General features: G+C 31.3%; 1 protein-coding gene across 7 annotated transcripts in view; it reads left to right on the forward strand.

Moving 5' to 3' along the window:
* Positions 1 to 23,223, forward strand: part of Lrrk (Leucine-rich repeat kinase) — a 331,346-nt gene that overhangs the window by 255,198 nt on the left and 52,925 nt on the right. For all 7 annotated transcript variants that reach the window (XM_085827294.1, XM_085827295.1, XM_085827296.1 and 4 more), the window contains 8 exons: positions 3,678 to 4,020; positions 6,734 to 6,954; positions 9,740 to 10,038; positions 12,774 to 12,894; positions 17,174 to 17,341; positions 17,429 to 17,551; positions 20,438 to 20,687; positions 22,850 to 22,979. In XM_085827294.1, the coding sequence (XP_085683420.1) occupies positions 3,678 to 4,020; positions 6,734 to 6,954; positions 9,740 to 10,038; positions 12,774 to 12,894; positions 17,174 to 17,341; positions 17,429 to 17,551; positions 20,438 to 20,687; positions 22,850 to 22,979 (1,655 nt within the window). The remainder of the gene's footprint in view (positions 1 to 3,677; positions 4,021 to 6,733; positions 6,955 to 9,739; positions 10,039 to 12,773; positions 12,895 to 17,173; positions 17,342 to 17,428; positions 17,552 to 20,437; positions 20,688 to 22,849; positions 22,980 to 23,223) is intronic.

Below are 23,223 nucleotides of genomic sequence, written 5' to 3' on the forward strand. Positions count from 1 at the left end.
TTTTGTTTCTGTTATTGTGTATTATGTTATTTCTGTTTCTGTTATTGTAGTATATTTTATATGTAATTATTATTTAAAGTAGAATTATTTTTATGTAGAAAAAGTGTCATTTTTGAATAAATTTTAAACTTTACAACTGTGTGTAGAAATGATTCCCAAGAGTCCTTTGATTACAAACACACTATAAAAATGTATCATTTTCATAATTGGTTTTCATGAAATGTTATTGTAACTAATCTCACTTGTCTTACCTCACCAGTCTGACCTCACCAGAACAAGCCAATGAAATTCATCATGGCAAAAGAGTACAAGATTACACCTGTCGTTGGCAAGAGCCTTTGCCACCAAATAGGTGGCAGTACGATATTTTCCAATTCCAGCCCAGTTTTGAGTAGAGCACCTCAGGGATTGGGTCTGAGGGTCTCCCACCTCTCTTTCCCTACCACCAAACCACATGACTGTACTTTTGGCTTATCATATATTTAGATACCACGTGTAGCAAAGATGCAATACCATTATAACCACTTCAGGATTTGAATCTGAGCTGTTTGGTATGGTAGTCGTAGTTTCCTCTTGTAATCACCATCCTGTTTGGACAATTCATGAATTATTATGTAGCATCATTAATAATCTCTCAAGGATAAGTTCTTGCAAAATTTTATTATATTTTCTCTAAGCAACTTGATCATTTTTATCTTGTCTTGTGATATACTGTCATTTCCTGCGGGCACTCACCGACACTGAAATTGACTCACAAGGCAGTACTGAAGACATAGAATTAAAATCGATACATAAATACCCCAGGAGAGCATTTCAAGTATGACACTACCTGTGAGAGAATCAAAGTGCATAAGTGTTGCCACTAAACATATTTTTTCATTGCAAAATTTTTTCTTTGGTTGTTGGTAAGGTTACTCAACTAATTAATTCATCATAGTCAGCATATTCCCATAGTAAGTCCATTGAGAAAAAATTGCATCATGCAAGATATCCATAGGAAGCTGGTTATTTAATATTCTAAATTAAATATTGTTACACTAATGCCACTTCCTTCATAGTAATAAACAATAGACACACTGTCCAAATGCTCTCCACTGCCAAGGGCATTCGGAGGGTCTCGAAAAATATTTAGTTTCGAAATGTAACAGTACAACACAAATAGTAACAAATAAGCTAATGGAAAACTAAGTTTACCTCTTAAGGGAACACAAAAACTTTGCAGCAAAGAACTTTCATCTTTAACACCTAATGAAGTAAAAATTGAACTAAATGTATTGACTTTTAAATTTATTTTACTAGTGAGAAAGTAATGGACGTGACTTCTCGAGAAAACGTTTAATGCATGCTATAAATAAAAGCCGGAAAGCAATCTCTTACAAAGTCCATATTATTGTTGCAGTGTACAATTTTTGGGTCTACAATAAACATATCATTATAAACATATAGGATTGCAACCTTGGATTTAAGCTATGTCTGTGGAACCTTGAGAACTGGTAAGCGAATAATCGCTTTAGCTCAGGAAACAGAAATGTAACTCAAGAAAAGTTAATTACCCTTTATTGCTCAAAATAAGGATTAACATATGGCCCTTTTCTCAGGACATACAGAAAAGCCCGAGGCTTGGGCTTGAAATCAAGAGTACTAAGAAAATCAAATTTAACTAAACTAAAAAGATATAGTCGAAGCTATCAAAGTTCTACAGGAGTTGGCAAAATCAGTGGAACTTCAACTTAAGTACCACTCTTCCTTCATTTGCATTAAACGCGATTCTAAAAACACACTCTGGCAGGAAATTTGTAAGCTGAAATTAGAAAGGACAGGAAAGTAGCATTAACTAAAGATAACTGTTAAAACTTAGAATAAACCTTGCAAACATATTTGACATTTAAGACCTCATTCATGGTAGCATTCCTGACAAACTGAAACTAGTTTTAATTCTTGGAGCCTTATATCTAAGTTTCCAAAATTATTATATATTTGTCTCCAACATAGCAGCCCGGACTGAAGCAGCATAGAGCATTGTTGATTTAATTAAAGGAAGATACAAAAATCCCTTTTGTATTAATGCTTTATCAGGAGCAGCATCCAGCTATCATATATATAAATAGAAGTGTGTAAATGTTTATCATGATTTTTTTTTTTTTTTTTTAATTTTTAGTTGTATATGATATGGCTGAGCATGCAATCTGCCTTTCAGAATATACTGTTGAATTACATCTCTGCCTCTGTGAATGCAATTGTAAAAAATATTATGTCACTGCTGTTAATAACATGCAACAATTTATGCATTCTTGTATATATGCATAGCAATATAATGTATATATCCCTGCTCATCAAACAGGCTTGTAATTTTGCAGGAACATGAAGCATTCCTGTAGTCGTATGCTTGCCGACAGCATGTACCTAGCCTATTTTGTCTTTGTTGAACAGTCTTTAAATATTCTTAACAAATCTGGAATTTTTCAAAACTTGCACCCATCAAAATTCATTAGATCCTTATATTTTCATCTCACAGTAATTCTGAATTAACTTAATATCTTCATCTAGAAAGGGTACACCTAGTCTAGAATTTGTGTGCTTGTTGCATACCTCATTTTGTGTGAAGTAGTTTCAGTGTTAAGGAGCATATTACCTTGTTTTGTAAAGTTTTTGTTTGTTTATTTCTGTCTTGCTTATATTAATGACATAAAATTGCTGTAATTAAAGTGATAAAGTAAATATTGTTTTAACACTAAGTACAGTATGTAAATAATTCTTTATAAACGAATCTAGAAAGTTGCGGCACTGAGCAGATTTATATTTTTTCCCAATTTGTGTTTTATCTGCAGTGTAAAACTACAAATAAAGACATAGCAGGATAGATTCAGTATTGGTATAAATAGCACATGTAAATGTGACCTATTAGTAGCCGAAGAGAAAACTTTTGAGCCGTGTGTTAAATTCTTAACTGCATGGAATTTTCATAGTTTAACTATACAAATAATGTGAATACGTACTAGCCAATAAATCCTCCGTCAAAGTACCCATTCTAAGCAGATAATTCTAAAAAATTTTCCTTTGATAAATATAACAAACTGTATATCTTTCCAGTTATACCATATGATGAGAACTGTTTTACTCTTTTGCATTGGTAGAGGCCAAAATCTATTTCACTCAAACAATTGAAACGCCCGTATGTATGTATTTTTGTTGGAATGGATTTCCTTCCCCCATGAGACATGTAGAATGATTCAATGCTAAAAATAACTTACTTAAGTAAAGTGACAACTTCTTTCTTGGACACTGTGTGCAGCTTCCCTTTGGGACAAGGTTTGCAACTTCGGGCATCAATAGCATCAATGTTGACAGTAAACAAGGGAACTTCCGGCATCAATATTGATAGTAAAGAAAGGAAAAGGAAGGTGTGTTAAAATAACAGAACTACTTTTTAGCTGCTTAAAGAATGATTGGCATGTCATTTAGCAACTCCTGAAAGCAATGAGCAATGCATTAACCTAATGGGGGAAAGCACTAGGTAGAAAATGATTCAGGCGTTTGGGTCACCTCCCAATGTCTGAATAGTTGGTTGTTTTGGGTGACTTCGATGTGAAAGATTTAAATACTATTATTTTCCATAAGATCTGTATATGTTGTATCCAACTAACTATTCAGTGCTAATTTGAATTTTTGTAAATTAGGTTGTGGAATCAGCTAACGAAAATGGAACTGAAAAGAACCAAAAATGCCAACTATCTGCTCTGAATCTAGCACACAATGCATATGAAATTGTGCCTCCTATCTTGGCATGTTTTGCTGTAAACTTAGCTAGGCTTAACATGAGTTATAATCGCCTAACTGAAATGGGGCCAGTAAGCAGCTATCCGGCTTGTCTAAAACACTTAGATCTTTCTCATAATCATGTGAAGACATGGTTTTCTTCAAGAAGGATAGATCCTGATCCAAATATTGATGGTACTGGATGCTACAGTCAGTTTGAAGCAAGCACTGTAAAAATAAAATCTTCTGCATCTACTGGTTCAGGTAAATAATAGTCATCATTTTATATACATTAAGCAATATAAAAAGCTTGAGAATATTTTCCTACTATTTAATTTTGGTTAATTTAAGTGTTCATTTCTATAGTATTAATTTTGGAGTTTAATAGGTTTAAAAATGAATAAAAGTAAAAGCTTTCAGAATTATTAGTTAAAAATTATTCCTATTATGTGCTGTTTGACTTTACAAAATTGTATGAATTCTTCTGAATTATATATAAAAACTATAGTTAAAAAATAAAGTAAGCTAAAAATCTCCAAATTTTAAAAAGTTGTCAAGTATTTTTATGTGAGTCCTGTCATTATTATTATTGTTACTGATTTGTCTTTGCAAATGCATATTATTTAAGTAATATGTGTAAAGAACTTTAAAACAGAAATCTGGAATTGTTTTCTATTTTAAATATATAAAGAAATAACTTTCATTGTTTCTGAAAATGATGCATGCAAAATTGATCCATTTTTTTCTTTCTTATGAAAACAAGTCTAATGAGTATCAAAAAAAAAAAAAAAAACTCATCCAAAATTTCTTTGCTTTATTCATTTTCATAAATAAAATTCTGTTTAATATGTAAAAAAAAAAAAAAAAAAAAATTACTATGCTAGTAATTTGTATGACCTTGGACTTTCTTATTGGTCAACAGCATGGAATACTTCCATTCTAGAACTAGTAGGCATTGTTGCTGTAGTTTACTCTGATGAACTTCTGTTTCAGCACCAGTTAAAATATAAGGAGAAGCCAGTCTTGGCCATAAATTTCTCTTACTTTTGCTAGACTGATAGGGTACATCTGATTCTTTTTGCTTTATGTAAAAGCTTGTAGAAACTCATTTTGCAAGTACCTTATGAAATCCTAAGTGTGCTGTTATTTGAGATATTCTATATAATAGAATCATGTGGGCATTAATTTGTTCAATTATTTGTCTTTTCTGTATTAAATTATATCTTGTTGTTCGCCAATGCCAATGATTTTAATTTACTGAGTGCCTATGGTTCAAAACCATCTACCTCCTCATCAGAATTAAATAAAGTGAGCAGAAATAAGAAAATTGCATAATTTACTTGATGCAAGCTAGAGGGAGCCACATGAGCTCGAGTAAGTTTAGGGATAGAGTTAAATAAAATTAAGATTAATAAAATGAAATTTTAGTTTTTATATTCATTTTTCATAGATTAAGTTTTATATTATATATATATATATATATATATATAAATATTTGTATTTTTTATAGTTTATTTTATACACAACACAAACACTACAGCAAAAAGTGGATAGGAAAGGTTTTAAATATTAGTAGGCTCATTGGCATGTGGCACGAAGTATTAGAGCAAATATAGTGGGGTAAACACGAGAAACATTTATAGGCAGAAGTAAATTCTGTGAGGAGGTGTGATTTTTATAATAACAGATTGATAACTATGCATTAGGCCGTTTTTCAGGTTGATGTAAGCAATTATAATGTAGATGGATAAGCATTTTGGCAGTTCTAGGGCATCGTGAAACACAGAAAACATCTCTGTTGTTCGTTGCTGTGTTTATTGTTGTAATTGTGTCAATCTTTAACATGTCAGTGGTTGTCATTTGTAATTTTCACATGATGACAGATCTGTCTGTCTGGACCACTACAATTGGTTTTGATCTTTGTTTGTTTCCACCCAAGCAGTTATCCCATTTGGCAAGTTCAATACATGTATCCATTAGTGCGGCATTGTTACAAATATTATGTATCTCATAAATTAATTTGTGGCATGCAACATCTGGAGTTCTTTTTCTAGAATGTTACATCACTAAAGATGTGAAATATTTGTAGATTTTCTGGAGGCATTTCATGTTCAAAAATATCTTTCCATTCTAGTTAATGAACCTCATACCAATCTATCTTCAGTCTTTAAGGAAATTATGTTTTAATTCTCTTGTTTCAACAATAGATCCCGCCAGTAGCTGAACTTCTGTACAACCATTTTTATCTCCTTCATTTGCACTTAGGCAGCTAAGGAAGCTGGTTCTGTAATTAAACCATTGAATCTAATCCTGCAAAATTTACAAATATTATGCTGATTCTTGTTGTTTGACTTCTCCAATAATCATTGCGTGTTTTGGTAGTTTAAAGTAAAATAATGATTTCTTATGTGTTTATAACTATTTTAATTCTCTGCATTCCTACATGTTATTTAAATTTTATTCTGTGAGTATGGATCTAGCAGTATCGCTTACAGATCTGTATTTCTCCACTGCATGTTGGTGAATTCTAAACAGCTTAGACATCTCTACAGTGGAGGATTTTGAGGAAGGAATGGGCTACTTATCTTAACAACCTGGCATACTTTTCCAGAGATAATGCAGTTACTGCCTTTTGTTTGACTACTAGACACAACTGATTGTCGGTCCATCTCTTTCCATTTGGAATTGTCTGTAGCCCATCATGTCCTCTGTCAATAGATGCACCTATGAATGATATCAACTTTACTCCTTGTAACACCTTGTCTGACATTTCTCCTGGTACTGGAAGTTGGCAAACCACATGACAAACTTTAAATGTTTTTGTATTTGTTCATAGTTTTGGTATCTTATATTTTAGGCAGTGTCTTACTTTTGCTCAAGTATCTTCCTCTTCATTTCTGTCTGAATACTTTTCCCCACAGGTAGTATAAACAATGAAAAAAAAAATTCACTTTTAAACACTTTATTTTAATTTCAGGACGAACTCAGTCTCCTTCATTGCATTCGTGGGGCTCAGCTAAGTCACTCACTGGGTCTGTGTGCCAGCATAGACGTCATATAAAACTGGACAACTTAAGGACACTCATATTAGCTGATAATGTATTAGATCATTTGGTACTGATGCTAGAAGATGATGATTTTGAAGAAGAAGATTCTAGGTCATCAGAATCTTTTGAAACAGTTGATAGTACTGGAAAGGTCTGTAATACTTTATGTTAACATTTGTATTTATAATTTGTTCAATAAATTTTGGCTAATTTTTGCCAAAATTAAAATCTGTTAAATTTATTAGGGTAATTTTTTTATTATTTGCAGTTATTTTATAATTTCCATATGCAAATAAATTATTTATTGTTCTAATGTTTTATATTCAAGTAAATTCTTGATATTTTGTTGGCAAGTTCAGAAAGAATGTACTTAATTTAATATGGAATAGTCATAAAAAATGCTGAAATCTGGAACAGAATAGTACTGATCACTTAAGGACAAATTAAAGGGAAAAATATTAAAGTTCTATGACAGGGAGATTATGTTCTGTGTTCCATTTTCTTTTATAAACAAAAAATGATGTGAAAAATTTTATTAGTTGATTATAAATGCAAAAGTATTATCAGAATAGTTTAAATTTCATCTTGAATCAAGTATCTTGTCTTGAATACCAAAGTATGTAAGCACATTAAGGAAGAAAAATATGAATTGAAATCTCAAAAATGAGTTCCTGTATTCATTTTACTTAGAATTTTTCTGTTCTCTAACATGAATTTAATGACTCTATGTATGTATTTAACTTACTGGCAGCTAAATTAAAAATCATTGCTTTCAGATGCTCTTTAGTGTTTTTTTTTTTTTTTTTTTTTTTTTTTTTTTTTTTTTTTTACTAATAATCATCTTAAAATGCTTAATTTAAGATACAGTTGGAAAACAATATTTCCAAGTGCGCTTTTATTATTATTATTTATTTATTTACAGACACATACATATTTCAAAAACATTTGGGCTAATGCTGCATTGTGCTAAAAATATTTAAAAAGAGCATATCTTTAGAATTCCAGATAGACAGTCTTGTGCACTGGAAATAAAAATGTTTTACTCCTTACAGTGTTGCCATTGCTTGCTTTGAAATTGTTCAGTTTTTTAACCAAAAATTGTTAAAGTTTTGCTCAGTATGAAACTGATGATAAAAGAAATTTGAAAGTCCAAATTCAAGCTTCCAGGTTCCCATGTTTGGGTGGAGGACTATGTTATTCAAAATTTGATGACTCTAGATACCATTGTATTTTCACAATTCAAGAAATGTGCATACTTCCATGTATATTCTTCATTATTTAGTTTCTTAAAATATAATACAGGGTGATAATATTTGGTGGCAACAATTTGAAAAGTGATTCAGACATTTAAGGTGATTTGAGGTAAAATACCATTTTAAGACTAGCCCTTCTGATAAACATTGTACTGTTTAGTACCCATTTTGGCTGATAAACTGTTAATGAGATCAGAGGAAAGGAATTTGAAAAGTGGCAACATGTGCAGTTTGATGAATAGCTTTTATAATTTTGATTCAAAAGAATTAAGAGAGTCGGTACAAATGTTTTCTTTAAATTTTTCTTCTATAAAAAAACTTTTGTGTTGATGTTATTTCAGCAGAGAAATCACCACCAACTGTGATTATAATCTAGTACTTTACAAAGTTTTTGAAAGTTCTATACAAAAATTTTTCCTCTTAACAGATTCTCAAAGCTGCATTCGAGACCACTGAAAATTATTGTTTACATCCTTCAGTTACATAGTATGATTATAAAGTAATCATTGACATTCTTTTATCTCTTACTAGCAAAATAGTTCTTCACTAGATTTCTAATCATTGTGGTTTGCCTGGAACTGAAAACTTAGATAATGTTGCAAAGGCACAGTCTGGATCCCTTCACTCACCTGCTCAATTAAATATATAAAAAGGCTTCTTAAACCAAACATCTGTAAAATGGAGTCAATTATGTGCAAGAAAACAGTTATTTGCAATTGTTAGAAATGTCTCTTGAAAACTTGCTTTCAACAAAAAGATCCTTCAAGCAAATGGAATCTCTTCTTCTTTCCTGATGACTGATTATGATTACTTGCAGGTTCATTTATGTTATATTTGTATTTTTTATGTAAGGTCTTTTTTGTCTAACAAAAACGAAACAAGCAAAACGTTTCCAAAGAAGCTATGTTTCTCTATCTTCTACCAGACATTTCCCTATCTTTCTACATAATTTCTTCATAAGTTTAAACATTTATCATAATGAACAATGAGTTTTTGGATATTCTTCACATAGGACTGCACCAGCTGTGATGATAGCCAGTTATTCATTGTCAATTTCACTTCTCCATCAATGTTCCAACTTTTCTTAAATACTATAATTTATTTTAGCACTTTACAATCACTTGTTGCATTATCACATCTACTTCACACGTATGGTGATAAATATCCTCAGTTAGTGTAACGAAAGCACACTCGGCGCATACTCGAGAGGTCCAGGTTCGAGTCCCGACGAGGGGGTTTGCTCATTTATCACTGCCCCAGCTTAAAGTAACCTAATGACTCTATAGTGGTGGCCAAACTAAAAGTTGGTGGATGATGATTATTCACCACCAGGAGTTGGCAGTTGGGTCCCCTAATCCTCAGTCAACCCTTTTAAAGGGTATTTTCTCTCCCCTTTGTGCATGCCTTTGGGTGTAACGGTAGCACACTCGACGCATATTCGAGTGGTCCAGGTTCGAGTCCCGGCGATGACATTGCTCATTTTTCACATCTCCTGCTTTAAAGAAAAACATCAGCATAAGATAATTTTTCATACCTATATTTATAGGTTTCTATTTTTTTTTAAACAGATACCACTGTTTGTGAAAAATTGAGCTTTTGAATGTAACTATGTGTTGAACTTTAGAGTATTAATAATTGCTATTCGATTATAATAGGCTTATTATTTTATTTCTTTTTTTTTAGACCATCCAGCCAGATATCAAGAGCAAGATTTTATTTCCAAATCTTTCCATGCTCGATGTTAGTAATAACAGGATATCTGAAGTTCCAGCTACTATTTCTGAATTTAGTAATCTTTCCGTTTTAAATTTGAGTGGCAATACTGAGATCTGTCATCTGCCTCCGGAAATGGGACTGCTTAGTAAACTGTGGAATTTAAATACTCGAATGTGCAATCTCAGCGAGCCATTACGAAGTATGATTGACAGCAAGAAGTATAAAACCATGGATGTTATTGGCTATTTAAAGTCAATTCTAGAAGAGTAAGTAGAATTTCTAATATGTTAATTTAATTTTCAGTTATATTGTCTTTGTGCTTTTTTCCTTGAAACTCGAGCAACTCATTTGTGTGTATTATCTCCTTAATTATTTGTCTTATTTAAACTTCTCTTGAAGTCTTGGATAAGATTTTTTGGCATTTTTTTGCACGTTAATAATACATGTTTTGCATTGTTAGGCAGAATGTAGAATTTTTTAATTAAATTTTGCTTTTCTTAAATAGCTTAAAATTTTATTTTCTTGCAGAGAATTGCTTATCTTAACTATATTCTGTAGCTAAATTATTTAATAAGCATCCATTAATTGCATTTCTCTTAATTCTTCTATAAGCTGAAGTCTTCTATGCTATGGCTTTTATCTCGTATGCACCCAGTAATGAATCTAACAAATCATATTATTTATTTAGTACTTACATATCCTTTGTGTACATTATGTTTAAAACTCCTATATTTGTAATAAGTTAAAAAAATCTAGCACCTATATTGCTTGACAGAAAAAATGTCACATGGTACAGGAGCAGATATATTGCCATGCAAATATCTGTGCAAGTGCATATGTGCAAGTTAAGCAAACTGATGAGATGATTAGCACACAGGATATAAGCATATAATCAATGCATAAAACCATCATTTTCAATGATATCATAGGTATAATACATGAGTTTTTCTGTTGTTTTTGTACCTGGTAAATAAAAATGGCAAAGTAATGCCTTTAAAGCATCATCATACTTAATATGATCAAATGGATAAGTTCGTGAGGAACTTTGTTATACCTTCTTATTGTTGGCCAGCTTTTACATTGTATCATGAAAAAAAAAGTAGGTTGTGGATTTGTAGAGAATGGATCCAGGAAGGAAATGTGCAAGACTGTAAGGAGAACAGAGCAAGAGGATGGACATCAAACATTCAATCTCGTAGCCCTTTTGTTGAACTAACATATTACATCTTGATTTCCAAGATAAAAGTTCTTTTCTTAGAACATCAAGGTTGATTTTATTCCACTCCTTCTTCACAATCTTTCAGAGTTCATCCAATGTTTTGGGATGCTGCTAATAAAGAGCTTGTTTTAGAAGTCCACATGCACAATAATCCGTAGGAAATACATCAGGGAATTTGGGTGTGATGCATTTAAAGTGTTCAATTTTGGTTCCATTTCTTATTTTTTCGAAAAATATAACAGTAGATTTAGAGGTGGAGCCTTATCCTGATGGACCTTAACACAGTAAAGAATGCTTGGATAAAGAGGTGGAATTTCTTCTTTAAAAATAGGTGTTAAAACACATTTTCGATAGTAATCCGAATTAATTTTGAAGTTTTTTCCAACTTTCCTTATTTTAAGTTTTACATTATAAGAGAATCCAGTAATAACCGTGAAACCCTTAGAAAAACTTTCCTTGTCTTCTTGAACTGACATATTAAGTCTTTTTCTCCTCTTTTTTGGTAGTAAATCTATTGCAGTTGGATAAGTATATCCAAGCCTCATCAGCTGTAAATATATATTTACATTTTTCACCTGCCAAATAATTTTCATGCACCAATCTGCACATAGTCTTATAAGAATTTGCAGTAACTCTTTGGGGGGGGGACTGGATTTTTTTTTAAACCATGCGATGCGATTTTAGATTTAATGAGAGCCGCACGTACCTTTGTTGCATATCCATTTTTGCCCTTTTGCCCAGTGAGACGTTTCTTTTCTTTCATATTAATTATATCACTTATTTTATGTATACTAATTTTAAAACCATTCTTTTCACATCCTTTTTTAATTATTGAATAAGAATACTTTTTTTCCAGCAGCGCAAAAATCTAGTCTTCGAGCCATTATTTATTTTTCAGTGACATTTTAAAGAAACGAATATTTTTAATGCTGTAGATGATAACTAAACCTTATTTCAATTGGTTGCCAGTCATGTTTATATTTTAAAATTAATATTTAAATTCATGGAGAAAATTAAAATCGTTACAAAAATGTGTAAACACCCTCTGTTCTGGCCTTTGATTCATATATGGAGACATTTTGTGAAGTATACTGAATATTTCCATATTACCAGTATTGACACAGATAGTTTTCTGACAATAGGCTCACATGTATTTGGTATCTAGCTATATCCTCTTCAATGGCTTCCATTATCAAAAAGCCGTCATTGTGGACATGTGCTGTGGTTTTCCAGCAAAGTTTCTTGGAGTGCTGAATGGGACAATATAGTCTTCAATTACAAATCTCACTTATTCCCGACTCACATATCCTTATTGGTATGTGAAAGTGAGGAGGTGACATATATGCCGTGCAGATATTTCTAGCCTTAAGCAACACGTGACCCGTAAATATGGAGTAGTGATTTGGAATACTATTGGTGCTAATTTCATCTCAGTTATGTTGTGCATTTCAAGCACATTAATGAGACATCACTGTGTTGCTTATATGCTGCAGCCCCATCTTCTTCCTTGTCCTCTTGGCATCCCAAACACCATTTTTCAACACGATTATGTCTGGCCACATACTTTTCAATCCACCTTGAATTAAGTTGGTTTCCCTAATATATCGATAAGTAATATTTAATATGTACAGAAGATTTAAGCTAAATGTATGTTCTCTGAAAAAGAGTGCACTTTGTATATTCATGTAAGAATAAAAATTCAAGAATAAATATCTTAGCATTGCTAGCAGCTTACATACTTGCTTTCACCAACTGTACTGAAAGTTGACTTTATTGTTTCAGTGCTAAACCATATGCTCGTATGAAATTGATGATTGTTGGTATTGAAGGCATAGGAAAAACATCTTTACTGGAGCAACTGAGGCTTGAAGGTACAGGGACTTACCGAAAAAAACCTCCAGAAGTGAGTATCTTGAAATTTTGTGTACATAACTATATTGTTATTACATTACAATGAAAAAGAATATTACAAGTTTATATATAGTTCCATATGTATATTTTTAGAGAAGAGAGAACTTGTTTTTTGCCATTAAAAATATATATTTGTTTTTGTTTTATCTTTTTTAATGATGCATGTTTTTAAATAAGTACCATTTTAATATTTCATAAACACAAGAATAATTTTTTAATAATTTTATTTTTGCATGAAAGCCTGGCATTAACCCCTTCACGCCGACTGTCACGTCTACATGCCAGCAACGAACATACTCACCTTCCGGCCGACATGCAGGCGTGCCAAAGCATTTTCCCGTTTACTACCGACTTTCACGTATTTGTGCCAGTATCCTGGAACGTTTTAGAAACTATAATTTCTGCCACAAGATGGCACCGTATGTCCATATGGTTTCAGATACATGTACATTAGACCTTCTACTCGAAATGAGAGAAGCATGACTCACATACACGTGTTTTTGATTATATAAACAAACGAGGAACTAAATGTTTCTGAATGGCGTGATTTATGACGTCTCTTTAAATCGCACTTTATTCACACGTGGTAGTTGTTTATTGTAAGTAGAAGATTTATATGCGCTAAAGTGTTGAGTATTTTGGTTTACAGTTCAGTTTTTAGAAAATAATTAGATCTTGTTAGACGTGAATTCTTTCTGTTTTTACCGTTGCAATGTCAAAGCGTCGAAAATGTTTTAACAGAGCATGAAATAGCAGAAATGATGCAAAATATTTCAGATAGTGATTCTGAAATTCTGATATTCTCATATTGATTCTGAAAGATTAACTGAAAGACGTTTTCCAAAACTTTGTTCAGAAGAGACTGATAAGAAAATGAGACGACAATGCTTCGTTTGTTCACATTCCCGGAAAAATCCTCCAAAACGGCAAATGAGTTATTACGAGTGCAAGGAATGTAACGTAGGACTGTGTGTAGATCCCTGTTTTCAGATTTTTCATACAAAAAGAGAATTTTATGTAATATATTTAGTTTTCAGATGTATAATGTTAAAAGTCATAAAATGGTGAGTAATTAAAATAAAATGTGTAAAATATGCATTTAAACAAGAAATAAGGTAATTAAAGTATATATATATATAAATATTTATAAAGCATAAGCCGTTTAAATACTCTATAGAGCATTATTAAATAATGTGTTTATACTTCGGAAATTTCATGGATTTAGGCTTAGTAGCAAAAAAGCCCCCGGCCCTGGAGAGACGCTCTCGTAAGACACTGCCGGCCTCCACGATAAGCGTGCGTTTTCGCTACCCAGTTCGAAGGGCTTAATCTACTTTTCAACATAATTTTCATTTTCATTAAAGCACTTATTTTATCTTATGACCAGCTTTTAAATTGTATCTATATAGAAATCTGTTGTTTGGTTTGGTAACCATTTTTAGCACCCAGCATGAGCACAACTTCCAATAACTGTGGCATTCACAATGTCATACAGAATGCTTCTTGAAATGGTAAAAAACTTCACTAGATATAATGATAAAATCATGGAACATGGAGATGAGGTACAAAGGGGGTGAACATTAATGATGATTTGATGCAGAAAGTTGAGGAAGAAGTTTGCGAAAACAGGTGCAAGTTTCAAGAAGTGTCCTATGTGAAACTGTTACTGCATGCTTAAATTATAGGAAGCTGTGCTTATGCTGGATACCAAAAATGGGTATCAAATTAGGCAACAAATTTCTTTGAAAATGGGATTCAGAAACTGGTTATACAATAGGTTAAGTCCCTTAATGTAAATTAAGTCCCTTAATTTAAATTATTTTCAAAAGTAGATTAAAAACTTTCATGCTAAGATAAAAATTGTAAAAAAAAAAAAAAAAAAAAAAAAAAAAATTGTTTTTGTGTTTATATAATATCAAAATGGTACTTAAAAAACATGCTTCATATCCGCAAATTTTAAAATATATCGTTTTGACAGTTTGGTTTTGTAGTTTTAATTTATTTTCTGTTATATTAGATGCCTTAACGCTTCATATAATGATATGTAAAATATCATTTTATTATCTTACAATCTGATCGATTATTAAGAAAACAAGATGTATTGCAACTCAGAGATGCTTTTCATGATAGCTTTCTTGAAGTTGAATAAAAACATTATATTATATTGCTGTGTAGTTCATTTTTTTTTTTTTTTTTTTTTTTTAATATTTTGGGAAAAAACACTTGAAATATTATTTGTGAAAATTATTTCAGTACTAAAACACTTAAGATTAAATATCATTATGAGTTGAATTTAAAATGTTTTTCATGATGACTGTAATGAAGAAGTCAATGTGCAAAATCATAAATGATATTCAAATAAAATATTATTTAAGGAGAATGAATATTGTAAAAATACAGAGTGTGCATAAAAGACTAGCCCAGTTTCAGTATTATAACAGATTAAGTTATACTATTTACAACAAATCATTTAGCAGCTTGAAAATAAATTAACCTAGTTTTTTCTTAGAAATGTTCAATATGTGCACCTTTCATTATACAGCACACATCCAACCTATAGTCCAGTTTTTGCCACACTTTGATTAACAACTAGGAGTAATGGGGATAATACCATCTTCAATTCTATGTCTCAACTTTGAAAAATCATTAGTTAGTGGCGGAACACAGACACAATCTTTTATAAACCCCCAAAGGAAAAAAATCACATGGTGTTAGGTTAGGTAAATATGGAGGCCAGCAAAAAAGAGACCAATCCAGTGGCCAGGGACTTTGACATTGAACCACTCTTATACAAAGAGATTTCAATGGGGAGGGGAAGAGCCATTCTTGTAACATATCCATATAAGCCTTCCCTGTTATGGTAACTTCAGCAAAATAAAATGGTCTGTACACTTGATGCTGGAACACAGCACAGAAAATATTTAATTTTAGGAAATCTCCTTGGTGTTCTACAAGTTCATGAGTATGTTCTGACCCCCCAAATGTGAATATTATGTGTATTTAGCTTCTCACTTGGATGAAAAGTTGATGATCACTAAAAACCACACGATCAAGTTAGTCATCTTTCTGCTCAAACATTTGACTTGAAAGTTAAATCGTATACCATAGTCATCTGGCTTTAAAGCATGTACAAACTGTAACCGGTATGGAAGCATGTGTAAATGCTTTCTTAAAATCTTCAAAACTGTTTTCTTTGTCAACTGAAATTCAAGACTTGATTTCCAAACAGATTTCTTATAGGACTATGAAGGTAAGATTCCCTGACACAGTCCACATCCTCTACCGACACATTTGGTCGTTCCCCTTTACAAACACATCTGGTCGTTTTGAATTTGCCTACACCATCCTGGATGTTTTTGGCACGGGATCACAATTAAACTTTAAACAAAATGCACATTGAACTGAAATGACAGATTTTTCTCTTAGCAAATTGCAGAATACAAACTGCGTTATGCTTGGGAGTTGCTATTTTGCTTATATGGTGCTGCAAGCGAGAAAACAACGAAGCAGTATTCACACGTGCACTTACCTAAAACTGTTTGAAGTACTCTTTAATTGATACTCTTAAAATTTATAATTGGGACGTTCTTTTAGGGCCGTACTGTATTTTGTCACCTTTATTTAAATAAGTGTATTTAAATAACTGTATTTTGTCACCTTTATTTAAATGTGATTTTGCAGTTCAGGAAAAAGAGTTGTAGTTTAAACTGCTTATTTTTTTAAGTTCCACTTGAAAAACATTCATTAAAAATATTAATAATTTTTCAAGTTTTGCATAACAGTTCATTTATTTTTATTACTTCTTAAAACAACTCATTTTAATTGTGTTTTAGAGTTAAAATAGAGAAAGGAGTAGTTACAACCAAAATAGTAATAATAACAGTAGTAATGTTAAGGCCATTCTGGAGATTAAATTTATGAATATGCAGGACAAATTAATCCTTTGTGAAAGAACATAGGTGAATTAGATGTAAGTGGTTCCCAAATATATGTATAATTTTTTCCTCATTTTATTCCACTCTCCTATATTCCTCATAAATAAATGATAATTAAAAAAAATAACATCTTTAAATGATTATGGCATGTTAGTATATAAATTACATATTCTAAAGCTTAATTTATGTGCTGATGCAGACATTTTTTTAAAAATCTTATCGCTATTTTCATTGGTTTCTTCAAGGGTAATTCATCAGTTTTGTCATTCATATGTGTTAAAAAGGTATCATCTGTGCTTTTCAAAATACCAATAAAAGTTTCTTTTCCTTCAACAGCACTGGGCAAAAAGAATGGGAAACAAGAATATCAATTTAAAAACAGCAAAAGGTATAAACATATCAACTGTTGGAGTAGATGTTGGTGACTGGATGTACGAGAAGAAAATTCGTGGTCAGTCAAGCTATGGCCCCGTTGTTTTCCGAACTTGGGATTTTGGTGGTCAGGTGAGATTAAGATCTAAAACTAATCTTTATTTATAAATTTTTACCTCTATTTGATAAATTCATTAATATTTCTTGTATTTATTTTAGAAAGAATACTATGCTACGCATCAGTATTTTCTTTCAAAAAGATCTCTGTATCTTGTTGTTTGGCGAATCATTGATGGTGAGAGAGGAGTAGATGGTATTTTGCAATGGTTAGTCAACATTCAGGCAAGTTTAACAAAACTTTTAGTGGTTTTTATTATTATTATTATTTATTAGAAATATTTTCTTGCATTAATTTTTATAAATGTTCAAAATACTACTTTGTCTTACATAATTTGGTTATTTTTTCTGGAAAGTGTTCTAATTTAAAGCAATATAAAAGTTTATTTTCAGAATAAAATAACTACCTCATTAATATATGAGAATTTAGATCAAATGATGCAACAAGATTATTGATAAAGCATTATGTAGTCTTTGTATATTTAATTCTCTTGAGTTATATTTTTAAAATCCGAAATACAGTATGTTTGAGAGATGATATTTATAATATTAAAATAGTCTCAAAATATTATTTTTCTCTCTGGTTTGTGCTTTGGATAATAAATGAAATATTGGTACTTTTCATTCCCTCCTCAATGGCCTGACAACTTAGGGAGGATCCTGGCCTTCTCAAGAAGCTTTTTACAGGCCAACCCTCTCCCTGCTAGTGTTTTCCAATTTTTGGTTTTTAAGACCAGTAGGTCATTTTCTAGGCAGTCTAACCATCTTAGATTTGATCTGCCTTTTTTTCCGTGTGCCTGTTGGTGTGGTTTTAAAGACTTTTTGATTGGTACTTTTGTTTCATATTTAATTTGTAGTTGAATGAGTTTTCATATAATTTTCCCTTTTTATAATTAAAAAAAAAAAAAAAAAAAAAGCCAAGAGATGTTCTTGGAAAAGTTCTACTTTTCTAAGCTTATACCATCCTGTGCTTTGGCATTATGAACTTAATTTAAATTTGTAAAGGATATATACCTTCATTAAGTAAACAGTGCTACTTCCTTATTATTATGGCCCCTGCTGTTTAAATGATACAAAATTATTGCCAAGTTTTATTAAGAAAAAGTTACATGGTGAAGTGATGTGTTTCTGGCATGCAGTTTGTAGCTGCTGGGTTTCCACAATTGCTTTTGATGTAGCATCAAAAGCACTTTCTCATCCAGCATCAAAAGCACTTTCTCATCCAGCATCAAAAGCACTTTCTCATCCAGAGGACTTCTGCAATGCAGCACTTAAAATTATATTTCTTCTGTTGTGGAACTGTGCCAGAATTTCAGCCCTATTTGGAGGTCTTCTTGTGAGTCTATAAATGACTGTGATTAGGACTGCTGGGAATTTTACTACCATTTGTGATACACGTTGGCTCTAAGTAACGGGGTGTCTAAAAAAATTACTTGATTTTATCCTTGATAATTAATAATAACTGGTTTCATTCAAAAATATATGATTAAATCTATTTTAATAAATCAATTATTAAATATTATTATTATTATTATTATTATTATTATTTGAAAATTGAAATTAAATGTACATTTGTCTACAAATAAGTTCTCTCTCTCTCTTTTTCTTTCTGTAAGCCACTTTTGTTCTAGTTTGAATGAAAAAAAAGCTTTTGAACATTAATATTTTACACCAGGTGTCAATGCCTTAATTTAACAGGTTAACTGCATAAAGTACTTCATGCTTTTCCTGAAATTTTACCTATATAGTTTTTTCTGTTTTGAAGTTCCTGAAGTATATTTAGTAACTCTCATAATTTATTAATATTAGTGCTCTTTGGTAATGTAATCTAATGCATCTGGTATGGTGGTTAATCTGACTACCATGCTACTGGGTTCAGATCCATTGTCATGTTAATGTATTCTAGATACATCACATATGTTCATTTAATGTCAGAATTCATAAAATATGCAAACTTTGATTTTCAGAGGCAATATACATACATGCACACAGACAGGTAGGCAGGTAGACATTAATTAATAATAATAGCCCATGTTGGTTTGATTATTGCCAAGCTCACTATTGACTACAACTATTGGCTTTACGTTGTCTTTGACAGGTTCACACCAGCTTATGGAGAAGATTTTAAATGTGCAAGACAGTGTTTTCCTTCCTGCAGGATGTGTTCATATCCCTCTGGCCCACCCCAAACTCATCCTTATTCTCACAGATGCTTCAGTGAAGTCAGTTTTCAAGAGATAAGGAAAAAAGAACTCCTGTTATGCATATGCATATACTTTTATGCATTTGGGAAAACATAACTAGTAAAATCTGTTTTCGGTAATGTGTTTGAAAATAGTTGTTAGAAAAACTGCTGCTGAATGCACGTACTTCCTGATCATTCCGAAGGAAACAACTCGAAGTTGAACAGAAATTTTGAATCTGCTATATAAAATGTTTAATTGCTGTTAATTTTTTTCTTTACTTACATGTTTTCCTTTTGAGAGTTATTGAGGTCTTTCCATCTATGAATAAAGGCAAGTTATTGAACCTTAAAAATGAAAACTGTATGATATCCATACTTGAAAGTTTTGGATTAAAACATATAGCTCTTACATGAGCATATGCAGTATATGCTTGTTTTTCCATCCACGTATGAAAAGGAATTTAGACAGAGCAACAATAAATTTTTCATCAGCATAATGGTTTGCTGAAACTTTGCCCCCTGCCTTGGAGGCTTTTCCCTCTTCACTTCCCCAGTTATGTGTTGTATGTTTGTTTTATTACTTTTTATTTTAAAGAATTTTATAAACAACACTTTCTCAAAAATAGTTTTCAGAAGGGGAAAGAAATTAAAATTAGAAGCAGCACTGATATTATTATGTTTAAAATTAGATTGATATAAATCTAAATAATGTTATGCATTACCAGAGTAAATTGTAACTTAACTCATCATCTACTTGTTTTTCTGAATCCTACTTATATAATACATTGCTGCATTTTTTTTTTATAAAAACTGGGATTGGATGTGAAACTTGCTTTTAGCACAATTTCAGAGAATACATAGTCAATCTTCCAAGATAATAAAGGAATGTTTTGAAACAGTGATGTTAGTATTTTCCTCCCATACAGGCACGGGCTCCGAATGCTCCAGTGATTATTATTGGCACTCACTATGACCTGGTAAAAGAGCGATTTCCACCATCTTATTCTGAAGATCTACAGCAGATGATTCGGGATCGTTTCATCAATGTTGTGGATGCCGATAAATGTGGCTTGCCAAGAGTGATCGATACAATAGAAATCAGTTGCAAAACTAGACATAATATTAAATTGCTGTGCAACCTTATTTATGATACAGTTTTTGATTTAAAGTGTCCAGGTAAGTTTTATTGATTTATTTATGTATTTTTTCAAACTGTAAATGCCTAGAATTTCATCTCTTTCTAATTCCTTGATTTCAGTCAGTTTCCACAGTATATAAATATGTTCAAAATACTGCCAACTTCCAATTTATCTGAATGATACTGGATACAGTTTCTGCAGTTAATTCCAAGTCGCTTTTAATTCAAAGGCAAATAAAAGATATAAGAAAGGGAAATAACCCGTATTATTATAATTAGCAAGAAATAAATGTTAATAATTTATATGTATTTTTAAAAAGTTTAACTTAATGAATAAATTAATTTGGCTGTTTAAATTAAATCAGTAATCAGAACAGAAAGAACATACTGTAAATAATGGAAGAAAAATTATCATTGCAAATGAAAAAAACCTGGATTAAAGCTAAATTGCAAATGAAGAAACAAAATAATAATATTATTAATATTAGGGTGCAGTGCTAAAAAAACTATGATTGATTTCTATATGCTTTGATTTATTTTTATCATTTAACAATTTTATTTTAATGGATTTAACAATATTTATATTATTAGAAATTCAATATAGCAGAGAGTGGTTCTTGCCATCCATGAGAATAAATAACACACAACATACATTGGGAGTTTGAAACACAAGTAAGTTTTATTGGATATACAACAAAGTATATAAACCAGTGGTGCCATCTATGGGTCGAGAACATATTTAAAGCTAACCTTTTAACATATATTGGGTTTTTGTACACTATTTCAACAAAATAAGAGGGGTTAATAGTACCCGTCCAGGAGAACAATATTTACTACGGATCCTAGAGCCACATGTCACTCACACTCTCAGAAAAGAGTAACTTTGAAACACATCCATACCGTCGAGAATTTGTTGTATGGAAATTTCCTGTGATAACAAGCAGCATTGATAGTTGTATCTGATTAGTTTATGATGGGTTAGTAGAATGAAAACTCAAGCAAAAGTTGTACTAAACAGCACATCTTCAGTATTTCAGATTATTATTATTACAACATAATCTAAAACAGCTTTTTTTAAGGCCATTTAAATTACATATATGAGGAATACATCTAAAGTTATGGCCAAGTAATAGGGAATAGACGTAAAGCACGTGGAATGTATTATCAGTAATTTTTGGTGTGTCATATTTCATGCCATTCTACCTTCTTATTGTTGACAGAAGACTGCATGAAATTGGTGTATTCTTTATCTATAAAGCAAAATATACAGATATTGGAAATGGAAGAGCATGTCTTGGAGAGATTTTCCAAGGAATCATCTGATTTATAAGGTCCAAAATTATAGCCATTGGCTTTGCTTTCACTGCCAACTATAGTACGTTATACAGTAGCGTTAAAAAAATGCTAAGAGTGTTGCAAAATTAAGTAAACCAAGGTATGATGTTTTCATGATTTAGCTCTGATTGGACTATGTTGTTATTTAGGCTTTTTCAAAGAACCATAATTCTGTTACTGTTACTGATCAGAAAAATGTGACAGTACTTATTCATTTTCTTGTTAGTCATTTTTGGTGAACAAAAACTATTACAAAATGGTGTGATTTAGTGCACTAGCACTAAATCACACCATTTATGGTTGACCATTTATGGTTTTATTATGACATTATGCTTATCCATTACTAAATGGATAAGCATAATGTCACAACTTGATCATAAGATCTGCACCTGCATTTTATGTGACCCCCAATCAATTTTTTATCTGCTTTACCTGTTTAAATTTTTTTATATTATACCTGCAACCTGTACCTGTTGATTATCTAACTAACTAAAGAGAGATATGTACCTTCAAACTTCTGTTAAAGTGATTGGTGTAAGTTTGGCATGACCTTCACCTATTGCCATGGTTAATGGCAAAATATGTTAATAAAGCATAATATATTGCTTAACATCAAGAAATAACAAGATCTTTCCTGACATATAGTTAAACGAAGCTTGCTCTAAATGAACTGTTTCTTATATTTTTAATTCTAGAAAGCTTTTAATTGTAAGTCCATTTTCTATACATTTAGGGGAATCGAGCCAAAAACTAGATTTAATTTATTATGCCATTTTTGGCTGTGAGTGTTTGTCATTTTTTAAAATTTATTTTAAAAATTCATACTGGTATTTAAATATTTACTTCTTTCAAATTTTGACCATAGGAAGTAAAGAAAGATTGTTAGAACAAAAGATTCCTGCGACATATCTAGCCTTAGAAGATGTTGTTGGCTATTTAGCTGTTGAGCGTCATGTTCAAGGCAAAGATCCAGTTTTAAGAGCAGAAGCTTACAGGTTTGTTTATTATTCATTTTACTTCTTCGGCTATATTAAACTTGGTGGTAAAAGAAATGAATATGCAAAAATTAAATATACCATGTTGAAAATTACTTATATAATTATGCTTTGTGGGGGTATTGAAATTAATAAATTTTTCTTTGATCTACTATGTTTATATAAGGATAATGAATTTTGCTTTATTTACTATGTTTGACATGCTTTTAATTAATTTTAAGGAGATTGAGAAAATTGTTTGGCA

Source organism: Stegodyphus dumicola, chromosome 11 (assembly GCF_044657685.1).
Source record: "Stegodyphus dumicola isolate Sdum_Otavi_A_Nest chromosome 11, ASM4465768v1".
Taxonomy (NCBI): domain Eukaryota; kingdom Metazoa; phylum Arthropoda; class Arachnida; order Araneae; family Eresidae; genus Stegodyphus; species Stegodyphus dumicola.